Below are 12,492 nucleotides of genomic sequence, written 5' to 3'. Positions count from 1 at the left end.
ATTCCTTTGAAAAAAAAAAAAACCCGGGGACATAGTTAATATTAACCTGGCTTATATGTTATATTGTGAACATTTGGGAGAGGAAGGTTGCATATAAAAGAGGCCACGTCGTGGAAGAACCACAATCCAGTCGAATCCTCGATCCAGCAACATGAAGAGCGTCCTTGTTGCTTTTCTGGCCTTTGTGCTCGTCAGCCACGGTGAGTGTGTCATGCTTCGTTGGCAGCAAAATCTGTTTGGTTGTGCTTCTTCAAAACATATATTTGGTTGTTTAGGCGATGCGCTGAGGTGCTACTGCGGAGGAAAGCGTATTTGTCAACAACCAGTGGAGATTTGCAGCGCTTTCCACGATGCCTGTGCCAGCGTCATCTTTCAAACTCTCTCCCGTGAGTATTTTTGTGTTTATGTTCTGGCAGCAGGCAAAACATGGAATTTTTCATCATCATTGAAAGATTTTTATTTTTGGCAATGGTACACCTATTTCTTCTCTGAAAAAAATAACTTCAATTTTGAAGAAAATATACAACTCTATTTTCTGAAATTATAGCTATTTTTTGTAAAGAATAAAAAAAAAAACCTGCAATGTTTATGATTTTATTCTGGTAATACGATGGAAATATTTTTGTAATATTTCACCTTTTTCGAGAAAAAAAACTTTTGGGATTTTATCCATGGCAGACAAATTTTTCTTCTTCTGTGATTTTCATAATACATTTTTCCCCACTTTATTTTTATCATTCAGTTTTTAATCAAAAAAAAAAAAAAAGAATGTCTTTAAAATGCAATGTTATACTCCGAAGGTCCCATGTTTTTTCATTAATGAATAAAACGATAGTAGTTGAGGCTGGGCGAGTACCGGTACAGGCCCTATTTTGAGGTATCAGGTACTCGCAAAGGCCACCAATACCAGCCAATGATACTTAAAGGGGAAGTCAACCCCAAATTTTCTTTGACAATATGTCGTGTGTGCCCCCGCTAATCTAAACACGGTTTTCTCGCCTTGCCGGTGATGACAAGCGCAAGAGTGTAGAAAGTAGCCTGCTGCGACCTGCACTGGTTTTGACGAGTGTGTGTTATTGATTTTTTTTTTATTTTGTCCACAGCTCCCAGCTACTTTAAAGGCTGCAGCACGTTGCATAACTGCCAGCTGATGAACCAGCCCGGCATCTCCATAGCTGCCTGCTGCACCACCGAGTTGTGCAACAGATAAAGTTTTCACATTCGCTACTTGTCTTGACGGATGACGAATAAAAAGATGAATTGAATGTTTATGGGCTCGTCGTCTTTTGTGCTATTTTAAAAATGTGTTGGCCACTGGAGGAATGAAATATGTTTCTCTTCCTAACAAGAAACTTTTCTTTTTTTTTCTCTTCGTTTTAATGAGAAACTTCCTCATTAGGATGTGAAACGTTTTGATTTGCGAGCGGTCGCTAATTTAGCAGACTACAAGACCTCAGACGTGTGAAATGTCTGTCAGACACAACTTGGAAGTAAAGCAGCAATGTCCTTATCATAAAGTCCCATAGATGAAAATATTACCAAACCAGGTCATGCATTGTCATTTTTACTCAGAAATGCAAACTGGAATGTAGTTCTCGGGTCTCCCAAGCTAGCATGCTATGGACTACATTCTCATTCTAGCGAGAAACTTTCTTGTCCTATTCAAAAAGTTTCTCATTAGAACAATAAAGTTTTTTTTTTTAGTTCTAATGAGAAGCATATTCAATTTTGTTTTTGTCACTTTTCACATTTCATTTGTCCCAGGGTTTCTTAATTTTTGGGGGAATTTTCTTAGTTTATATGATTAGAAAAAAAAAGTTTCCCCCAGTATCTAATATTGTTGCTTTGTTAAAAAAGTGTTTATTATTATTTAAATTATTTATAACGACAAATGTTTGCTCTTTCGGTTTTGTTTGATCTACCCCAGCCATGAAAAGTGACAAGTAGAACAATTAAATGTTCTTCCACTAGATGGCAGAAGGTACACAACTAACTTGTGCTTATGTCCAGTGATTTTTTTTCCAGGGTAAAAAACAACCTTTTCATCTGACGTCACAAATACTTCCAGGTGGCAGGAGTCCATCCATTGCAGTAACACCTGAGGGTCTCACTTTGACGATCCCAAAAAAAAAGGTTGTTAATAAACACAACCAAACACGTTTTTGGTGTGAACGAAGCTCGACACACTCACCCTGGCTGATGAGCATAAAGGCAAGAAGACCAACAAGGACGCTCTTCATGTATTTCCAGCGATGATCCAACTGGACTGGAATTCTTCCTTCGTGTGGCCCCCTTACTCACCAACCCAAAACAGTCATAATATGGCACAAAAGTCAGTTTAATATGAACCCTGTCTCCGTTTTTTGGGGGGGCAGGAAATGATAGCTCCCTAGCAGGTAAACGAGCACCAAGGGAGCTAGCTAGCTAGCACCTGAAAGTAAACACCCTGCCACAGTTCGGCTTTAACACCTGATGCTACCTAGCTAGCTAGCTAGCTAGCTAGCTCCTTAGCAGGTAAACGAGCACCATGGGGGGCGGAGCTAGCTATCAGCTGGGACTGTGTGTTTTTACTTTCTGGACCTGGATTTGCCACCTCTGCTTGATTTTTAAAGACCCCTCCCTGTAAATGGGCAAAATGAATCTATAATGGCTGTTAAAGCCAAAATGGCAGATTTGCTGTAAAGTTGTGGCTTCTTGAAGACCATTTCGTGGTTCTACTCATGATGGACATGCCTACCAAATTTCATGTTTGGAAGTGAAAGTGGCTTCTATAATCAGCTTATGAGCGAGTCGTGACAACGTTGCTCTTAAAGAGTTATTAATATGGTAATCCCCCCCCCCCCAAAAAAAAAGCACAGGCACTTTTTATGTAATAAAGTGTGGGACGTTCCTTTATACTTTATTCTAAAAACAAAAAACAGAAGCATCCACCATCTGTAAGGGAATTTCTAATTTGCTGTATTTTGTTTCATGTTATTGATTCACTGCCATGATCCAATACAAATATAATCCATCCTCAGGGAGATGAATTTAGTTTCCGTGCAAGCATGTTTGTAATCCACTCGCTCATCAACAAGCAAAACATTCCTTTGAAAAACGCCAACATGACACGCGCGCGGCTCGTCGAATGTTCCGGGGAAGAAAACGTTGGCTGTAAACTATCTTGTCAGTAAAAGCGCAATTAGAGGACACACAAAGAAAACAGGCCTTTGCATAGAAATGGTCCAAAGCACAGAGGAGTATTAGGGCCCCTTAGGAGAATATACAAAAATGACATCGGAATGTTATGAGAACGGTTTGAAATCGAACAAAACAAAAACTGTTTTCTTACCTCGTTCACTCGCACCTTCGCTCACAGCTGTTTGACTGGATTTTGACTGATTTTGCAAGTCCCACAGAATATTGTGTTCTATTGCTATAAAAAGAAAAAACCTAACAAAAGAAAGATTAGAGTCTCTACGTACATTTGCATCTGTTTCCGTTTAGCAGCAATTAACATTACAATATAGGTAAGTTTCATCATTATTCACAAATCTGTTGAAAACTGGCAAAAAGAGCTTTTTTTCAACATGGCCCTGGCTGATCTCTTATACTCTGCTGCCACCTGCTGGCTGTTTTTTTTTGTAATAACTACCATTGCTTTAAGCTACCTCTTCATGCCAGAAGCTGCATCAAAGCCTTCTGTATGCTCGTGCATAAAAAAACATAAAGAAACGTAGAAATACGTCATTGGGAGTGAAGGACAAAGTATAAAAAACGTTTACACGTTTTTTATACTTTTGAGTTAAATTGTATTTGTTTTGCTTACATCCAAACCTTGTTATGAGAAAATTATTTGAATTTTACAGGGGGAAAATGATAAAATAATTTTGGGGGGTTTAGCGGGGGTTTATTAGGGTGCCCTAACACTCCTCCATAAAAAACTGCATGAGGTTATCAGAGCCTGAGGACTCAAGTGAGGCATAGTAATGGGGGCTCCATTTTTTTTAATTTTATTATTATTATTGTATATATATATTTTTAAACACTTTTTAATTTTTAATTTAATTAATTTATTTCATTTTTTAATCGGTGAGGTCCACACACCACAAGTGCTCACTACTCTGCGTCTGCACGCCGACGCTGGACCTGGACGTGCTTTCGCTGTCCCTGCGGCCACCCAGTAGGCACTCCAGACTGGGATGGTCCACACTGAGAGCCGGGTGGTCTAGACTGAGACCGGGGCGGTCCAATCGGGGCGGGGACGGGACTGGTAGCGGGGACGTACAAGCGGGGATTAAAGGAGGATGCGAGTCCTGGACAAAACAGTCAACGTCCTCGCCAGAGGTTTGCAACATGCAGAGAAGAGGGTAAGAACCGGGCGCCGGGGGGTCCACCAGGGGCTCCGCGTCAAGTCCCAGGTCCAAAGCAGGCTGGGATCGGCTGATGGCGGTCGGGCCGAACAGGCCTCTGGCGGGGAGGCCTTTTGGCGTCCACGAAGGCGGCGCGGCCAGGTGGGGCGGGTGCTCGGGCGCCACCTGGTGGTGGAGGTACGAGTTGTGATGCGCGGTGACGTGGACCTGGAGGAGGTGCGTGATGCGGCGCAGGCCGTTGGCCAGCTCCGACACTTCCTGGTTTAACGAGTCCATCTGTGCGGAGAAAAGTGGACAAATCCGCTTTACAGCCGTTTTAAATCCGCAGGGATGCCGCCAAGTGGAAAAATACGCAGAGCTGCATCGTCGTCAGGTTTTTTTTTTTTTGTATGGGAGAGGGGCGGGGGGAGGCGGGGGGGGGATGGTTCTTCACAATGTTGAGTCAGCTCTCTGGAGAGCCACGCTGTTTGATGAACGATCGCTTCACGCCGCTCCTACCTGAGCCCATCTGGAGCTGCCTGTGCCCCATTTACGATCCAGTGTGGGGACCCAAAAAAGCTTTGCACATCACCAAAGAGAATTTACTAAGACTACTGCAATCCAGTGACCCCATTTATGAGTTTTTCCGAGTTACTTGTCGTCACTCAAAGGATTTTTGGGTTTTGGGAGAAAACTGAGATACGAATATTTGGAACTGAAAATGAAAACAAATGGACGTGCGGTCATCTCGCAGCAACTACTTGTTTTATTTACATATATATATATATTTTTTTTTTCATGAGCTCCTAGCCCCAATTTCCAAACATTCCCTAGAGCTTTATTTTCATTTTTTTTCATTTCATTTTTCATAAAATTAGTTAATTTTCATTTATTTAATTTTCATATTAGATTTTTCATTTCATTTGTTAATTTTCATTTATTTAATTTGATTTTTATGTCATTTTTCAATTATTATTTTTATTTATTTCATTTTTTGATAATTTTTTTTAAAATTTTCATTTATAAAAAAAAATCTTTTCTTTTTTAATAGTCTTTTTTTTCATTTCATTTTATTCTACTTTTTAATTTTCTTTTTTTTAGTTATGGCAACTAACTTTCTTGTTTAACAAAAACATTCACATGCATCATCTGCATGTGATAGTAAAAATAAATAAGTTATTGCCATTGGTTATCAGAAACGTATTCTTCCAAATATTGGAATCGGCATCAGACTAAAAAAAATATCCACATAATGTTACTGCAGCGGCTCAATGTGTGCAATTTACTGGCGCACATCAGGAGGAGCAGCACAATGTTAGTTGAGTTGAACATTTTACTTATCCTATCTGTATAAACTATGATTTCTATTTTTCTTGTTAAAAACACATGGCAACATTTTAATTTTTATTTTTGCTAGGCTGCAGCCGATTACGGCATTTCTGTTGATTTCAACGGGAAAGGATGAAGGTTCCTATTTTTTACAGCAGGTTTTTTTTGTTGTTTTTCTTGGCTTCTTACCTTTTGGTGGAGTTGACTGATACTCTGCCGGACTTCGTCGGCCTCCAGCAGCAGATGGCTGTTCGCCCGCGAGGAATCTACGGGAAAAAACAGAAGTATGTTAACAGTCCACTTGTCATCATTTTCTGCATATTATTACAAATTTATACTGATTTGATTTTGGGAATCATTTTATTATGTAATTAAGTTTGTTTTCTCTCTCAGAATGTATTTAGTTAATCGTTGGTAATATCAAATTCCCCCCCACCACCCCCAGTGAAATAACTTATTCTCATTATTTTTGATTTGGTACCTGAAAATTGCAAATTTTCTATATAATGGCATTATATATTATTATATTTGTTATACTATAAGTAAAATTTTGCAAAGCAGACCTTTTTCTAATATTTAATCTTTCTCTTGAAAAAAATCCAACCTTTTTTACAACTTTTTCTCATGACTTACATCTGATAAAGTTAAGATTCTATTTTTGGTAAGATTCCAGATAAATAATTTTTTGCTTCACACTTTTTCTAAAATAACCTTATTCTTCTAAAATTGTGACTTTTCACCACATAATATTACAACTTAATTCTTGTTAAACTTGACTTTTATTCCTTATATTTTTTTTGTTCATATAAAACTAAACTTTTGTTTCTGAAAATGGCAAATTTAGTCTTTGCCACATATTGCAACATCATTCTCGTAAAACTAAAACTCTCATAATATCTTAATTGGAGTCCTGCAAATGGATGAATTGATCTGTTTGCAAAATGGAGCCGCCATCTCGTGTTGGTCCACAAGGGGGCGGTAGCGCGAGCGAGGGCTCCCGGTTGGACGCCAGATGGCATGCATGCGGATGATTGGCTTACCTTGGGTTCCACTGCTACCCCTTCTGGCTTGTGGCCTGGCGTGCTCTACGTTGAAATGGAACACGTGTCCATTGTCCTCGATGCCGTCCACGACCCTTGAGCACAAAGTAACAAGAGAGCGCGTTCAACCGGGACCCCGGGCCAGCAAGCCGTCGGCAGTGTGCCGCTGCCGCAGATGCCTTGGCGGAGGTCCAGGTGGGAGCGTGGGGGAGGGCCGTCTCAAATTCGAAAGGTCGCGGGGGACACACGTGGAACTTTTTGCGATTGGATTATTTCGAGTGGTCAAGTTTGTTTAAATAATGAATGAGACACATAAGTGGAACCATAAATGGACACAGCGATATTTGGTCACTTAATTGGCCAGGTAAAAATTTACTTGACGGTTTGCTTAAGGAGCCACACGTGGAACCAAATATGGTCACTGCCACATTTTGGTCACAGGAGTCACATACTTTAGCTGGTACCAAATTTGGTCGCTTAAACGATTGCTTGATGGTGTCACAGACATGGAACCTTATATGGTCACCAGCATATTCTGGGAGTCACTTAAGTGGAACCATGTTTGGTCACAGGTATGATTTGTTTTAACTTAAGTGGTATCATATTTGGAAGCATTTAAGGACCCAGACATATTTTGTGACTCACTTAAGTGGTCATTTGAGGAGTTAAGTGGAACCAAATTTGGCTACTTGAGTGGTCACTTAAGTGACAGCCATATTTGGTTGATTAATACCTCACCATATTTTGGAACCATCATTCCATCAGCCATATTTGGTCACTAAAGTGGCCTTTTAAGTGGAACCATATATGGTCACTCAAAGTCACTTCACTTAAGCCATATTTGGAACCATATATGGTCACAGCCATATTTTGTGACTCAATTAGGTGGTGACTTGAGGAGTCAATTAAATGGAACCAAATATGGTCACTTGAGTGGAAACATACTAAGTCATATTTGTTCACTTCACTTGTTGACCCATATTAGGAACCATACAAGGTAACAACAGCCGAGTATACCTGGGACTAAGTTCGGGGGGTCCAAAGCAGGTGACGGTGGGGATGAGGAGCTTGGAAGGCTTGTGATCCTCGCCGGACTCGCGGGTGCAGGCAATGTTGGGGTGCTCCGGTTTGGCCGTCGACTGCGGCGAGGAGGCGGCGGCGGCGGCGGCGTGGCCGAGGAAACCGCGGGCGATGTTGGGCGAGCGGCAGCGTCGCAGCGCATTGAACTGTCGCAGCTCGTCGCCCAGCAGGTTTCCCAGGGAGGTGCGGCGGACGGGGCTGCTGAGGTTGGGCAGCAGCAGGTTACGGCGCGACCGCGCCGACGGGGACACGTGGAAGCAGTCGGAGGAATCGGCACGCTTGCTGCTTTCCGCCACAGGAATCAGCCGCGCTTCCTGATGCGCACAAAAGAGCACAGGCCAGGTTCAACGGTGGGATTTTGAAAAATGTCTGAAAAGTGAATCAAAGTAAGTCAAAATGAAAATCAAATGTATTCAACTATTTAAAAAAATTTGAATATAAAATATGTAAAAATCAAGGCATCAAAATATGTCAATAAAAATGGATTAAAACTCTCAAATAAAATGTACAAATGGAAAACAGTATTACATTCTTAAAATATATACGTAATATAAAAATATTAACTAAAGGTAAATTCAAAATATTACAAATCTTACATTTTTAAAATGTAAAAAGTTTAATTACAATGTTTTTTTTTTTAATATTATAACATATTTGATAATTATATGCATTCAAATATTTTTTACATAGTAAATGAACCTAAATAAAATAATCACAATGATTAAATTAAAATCTAAACAAATACAAATGTAAAATACAAATATATAAACCTATTATTAAAACTGAAACTAAATTAAAAATAAATATTCAATTATTAAAATATTTAAATGAAAAGTTTTTTTTTACATGATCAAAATACACAAACAAAAATTAAAAAAATTATTAAAATACTAATTAAATTCAATTCTTAATATTCTAAACAAATCTTACATTTTCAAAATATAAATGAATCAATGTATTTCTAAATATGTTTCCACTGATATTTTTTTTATACCAGGTAAAATGAATAAATAAACAAAACAGATAAATTAATCATTCAATTGTACTCAATCTATTCAAAACAATCCATTATTAAAATATTGCTATTACAATAAATGATCATATTGAATAACGATTCAAATAAACACCTTGAAAATGTCAATAAATTGCTGGCAAGCAAGCATATAGTTTGCTGTTCAAAAAGGAACTTTTGAAGCATTTAGCGTGCAGTAGGCTCCAGGGACCCCCACCGCCACCCCCACCCCCACAACCACCCCCCCCCCCCCAACACCTTCTTTTTCCTCCCCACTGCAAATGAGTTCCAACCTGAAGGGGAAGTCCGTGCCCCAGAAAACACACACACACACACACACACACACACACACACACACACACACACACACAGAAACGCGCATGAACTCACATGCGGGATCCGGGGCGACATTGAAAACCTGCCGAGTCCCTGCAGAGAGAAGAAACGGGCAGGTGAAGCCCACGATTGACCACATTTGCATTTCGGGCCAAAAAGTTCAAACGAATCCAAGTTCAAGAAGCGTCGGGGCTAGAAACGCTAACTGGCAGCAGCGGGGGCCACTTTTCCTCATCTGGTGTCCCTGGAGCACCGCAGACTTCTTATGATGTGAATTGAGCATCTTCTGTTATTGCTGCAAGTGGGCCACATTGGGAAAGCGGGACTTCAATGTCACTCAAAGTCGCATTTGTTGACGTTTGGGAATACAGTTTCTGTGCACCAGCCTAAAAGTCACAGTTCACGCAATACAATTATTTTAAAAAAACATTTATTTTTAATTCTTTCAAGTTTTTAAACAGTGACCATGTTTTTGCACACGCGCATTTCACGTGTTGCTAGGCAGAGTTCGTAAGGCTCAATAGTAACTGCCCCGTCTGCCAAAGAAAAAATTAAACTGGCATAAACGCCTGCCGCACCCAATAGGATCATAAAACCTTCCATCACTTTGTTGCTAGGCAGAGTTGACGGGACTCGAAAGTAATCACCCCATTGGCCAATGAAAACTAACTTGGCACACGTCTGCCAAGGCCACAAAGCTGATCAAACTGATTATTGCTTGTTGCTAGGCAGAGTTCACAGGGCTCATCATAACGCCCCTATTGACCAATAAAAAAAGACAAACATGGAAAAACATCACGTGTTTTTTTTGTTTGTCTTTTTTTTGACAAAGGTGGGACACTCCCTAAATGCAGACTCATCACTAGGGAAGGACGAGTATCGATACGAGGTGTTTGTATCGGTGCTTAATCAATACCAGCCTAGGAAAAAATGCCATATAGGTTTTTCTTGAAAAAAATCTGTCATTGTTCTGTGAGGGGAGCTTTTGTACTGGTATTGGTTTGAAAAACATTTATTTTGCATAACATTACACCTTTTTTCTTCAAAAATGTTCAAGACTTATTTTCTTGACAATCAATGACAAAAATACGACTTATGTGCCATTGGTCGTTTTTTGTTTTGTTTTGTTTTTTATGTCGTATGGCATTTATGGATACACATGGTCGTTTTGTTTAGTGTTAGAGGGAGCTATAAGTACTCCAACATTTTAAGAACCCTTTGATGAGAGATTAAAACTTCTTTTTTTTTCCCCCCTCTGAGCTGACAAATGTGTGTTTTTCAAGCTCTTATCTATCGGTGAGTGTAAAAATAGCAACTTGATGAAAGTGCGGTGGTCTTCTTCTTCTTCTTCCCCACATTTTTCCGTCTCCCGCCGAGAGGCGCGCTCATTAAACGCCACACGGTTCGGACAGCCCACGCCGCCCACCAACTCGTCCCCCTGCAGCAAGTTGTTACCAAACCAGGATTGAAGGGTTTTCCCTGACTCTGGAAAAAAAAGCGATCCTAAAAATAGCGTTCCATCTGGCACATTGGACTGCGATATCGTTTGCTACGGTCTGTTTCCTTGGCAACGTTTTATCAGCTTTTCGGACTAATGGCTGCAGCAACTGGACGGCGTCCCAGAGCGTCTCCCGTCCTTGGCGGGAAAATGTCCCGCTGAGTCACTGCTGGACGTCATTTTATTTGCCCCCAAACTCTGAACAGGTGGCGCGAGAAAATGTTGTATTTTGGCAAGATAGACGCACTAAAAAGCGATCGTTTCGCAAGCTGCCTCCCCTTGAGTGAAGAACAATTGATCATAGGTACGTAAAAGAATATTTGTGTGTAAAAAGAATATCATAATGTTAACAAAAAATACCATATTGTTCAAAACAACTACAAAAAAGTGACAATTTAGTTAAAATGCTTCTAATTTGAGATACAAAAATGTTAATACATTTATGAAAGCACAACCCTAAAAAACATTATATATACAGGATATATATAATTATAATTCATAATTATGTATATTTTTAATCTTTGAAAAAACTGAAATTCAACTACAATTGTAATCAAATAAATTATTGAAATCATAATGTAAAATCATCAAATAACGATAAATACAACGTGCAAAAGCAATTTATTGTATTTTTTATGTTTAATTGTATTCAATAATTATTTTTTAAATAAAATAATACAATTAATAAATATATGTTGTAAACTTTTTATTTTTATATTTTAATAAATTATTTTAAATATTTTATATAATTAAATATTTTTAAATACAATGAACAAAAATAATTGTATTTTTTTAATATTTAATTGCATTTAACAATTCAATTTATTTGATGAAATAACAAATAAAATAAATCCATATTGTAAAATTATTAAATATTGCACTCTAAAAACAGTTGGGTCAAAAATAACCCAACTATGCGTCAAAAATGGTTCGATAAACCATAAAGTGGAGTGATCCATTTCTGATCCATGATTGGGTTACTTTTGACCCAACTGTTTTTAGAGTGTGTTTTTGAATACAATTTATTGTACTAATAATAAAAAAGAAAAAAATACATATTTGATCAAGTGTGTGTGCTAATTGTTGCGGTACCTGGTTCTGGCTGCCCTCTCGCAGGTTGTAGGTGATGTTGTTGTGGATGTCGGAGGCGAAGACGCTGGCGTACTCGGGGTAAAGGTGGAGCACGTCCCTCAGCCCGCGCACGCTAATGTACTGAAGGTCGCAGTAGGTCAGCGCCTTCACGTCTGCGTTGGTCTTGATCACCTGCTCGCTGTCCGGCAGGTCGCAGCCGATCAGGTCGCCTTTGCCTGCAACAACAAAAATAACAACACAGGACCAAGATATAAGGTCACTTCCGTCGCTGGCAGCCATGATGTGCTACAGTAGCTTTTGTTTAAGTTGAACTCAATTGCTCCCAAAGACGCATAAACATGTTCTATTTGGAGTATTACCATAGTCCCAAAGACATATTTATACGTTTTTTTTTTTTTTTTTTTTTTTTAATGCTAGAGCATACAGAAGGCTTTGATGCAGCCTCTTAATTGAAAAGAACGCTTGAGGCAATGGTAGTTATTACAAAAACGGCCAGCAGGTGGCAGCAGAGTATAAGAGATCAACCAAGGCCATGTTGCAAAAAGCTCTTTTCCCCAAATCGGAAACAGATACAAATATTGTTTTTTTCTTGATGAAAGAAGAGACTCTAAGAGACTTTCTTTTGGTGGGTTCCATGTTTTTAAAGCAATAGAACGCAATATTCCGTGGGCCTTGCAAAATCAGTCGAAGTGGGTTGCTTCAGTGAAAATGGCTGAGAGTGAATGAGTTTGAAAAAAAAGTTCTTTTTTTTTTTTTTTAAATAAAAGGCTATAC

At 39.2% G+C, this 12,492-nt stretch overlaps 1 protein-coding gene and 1 long non-coding RNA gene across 3 annotated transcripts in view; one reads left to right on the top strand and one right to left on the bottom strand.

Annotated features, from left to right (window-relative positions):
- The first annotated feature begins 40 nt into the window (after nucleotides 1-40).
- Nucleotides 41-1,265, top strand: LOC144038619 (uncharacterized). Its single transcript, XR_013289253.1, has 3 exons — nucleotides 41-200; nucleotides 276-386; nucleotides 1,104-1,265. It is a non-coding gene; the product is annotated as an uncharacterized LOC144038619 (long non-coding RNA).
- Nucleotides 1,266-2,883: 1,618 nt separating this feature from the next.
- Nucleotides 2,884-12,492, bottom strand: part of LOC144038587 (voltage-gated delayed rectifier potassium channel KCNH4-like) — a 28,077-nt gene continuing 18,468 nt past the window's right edge. The window contains exons 11-16 of one of the 2 annotated variants that reach the window (XM_077551172.1): nucleotides 11,719-11,933; nucleotides 9,183-9,221; nucleotides 7,718-8,094; nucleotides 6,701-6,795; nucleotides 5,850-5,926; nucleotides 2,884-4,628 (exon numbers count right to left, since the gene is read on the bottom strand). In XM_077551172.1, the coding sequence (XP_077407298.1) occupies nucleotides 4,065-4,628; nucleotides 5,850-5,926; nucleotides 6,701-6,795; nucleotides 7,718-8,094; nucleotides 9,183-9,221; nucleotides 11,719-11,933 (1,367 nt within the window). In that variant the 3' untranslated portion in view covers nucleotides 2,884-4,064. The remainder of the gene's footprint in view (nucleotides 4,629-5,849; nucleotides 5,927-6,700; nucleotides 6,796-7,717; nucleotides 8,095-9,182; nucleotides 9,222-11,718; nucleotides 11,934-12,492) is intronic. The other variant, XM_077551173.1, reaches the window with a different exon arrangement.

This window comes from Vanacampus margaritifer, chromosome 18 (assembly GCF_051991255.1).
Source record: "Vanacampus margaritifer isolate UIUO_Vmar chromosome 18, RoL_Vmar_1.0, whole genome shotgun sequence".
NCBI lineage: Eukaryota > Metazoa > Chordata > Actinopteri > Syngnathiformes > Syngnathidae > Vanacampus > Vanacampus margaritifer.
This window is presented reverse-complemented; position numbering and strand designations above follow the sequence as displayed.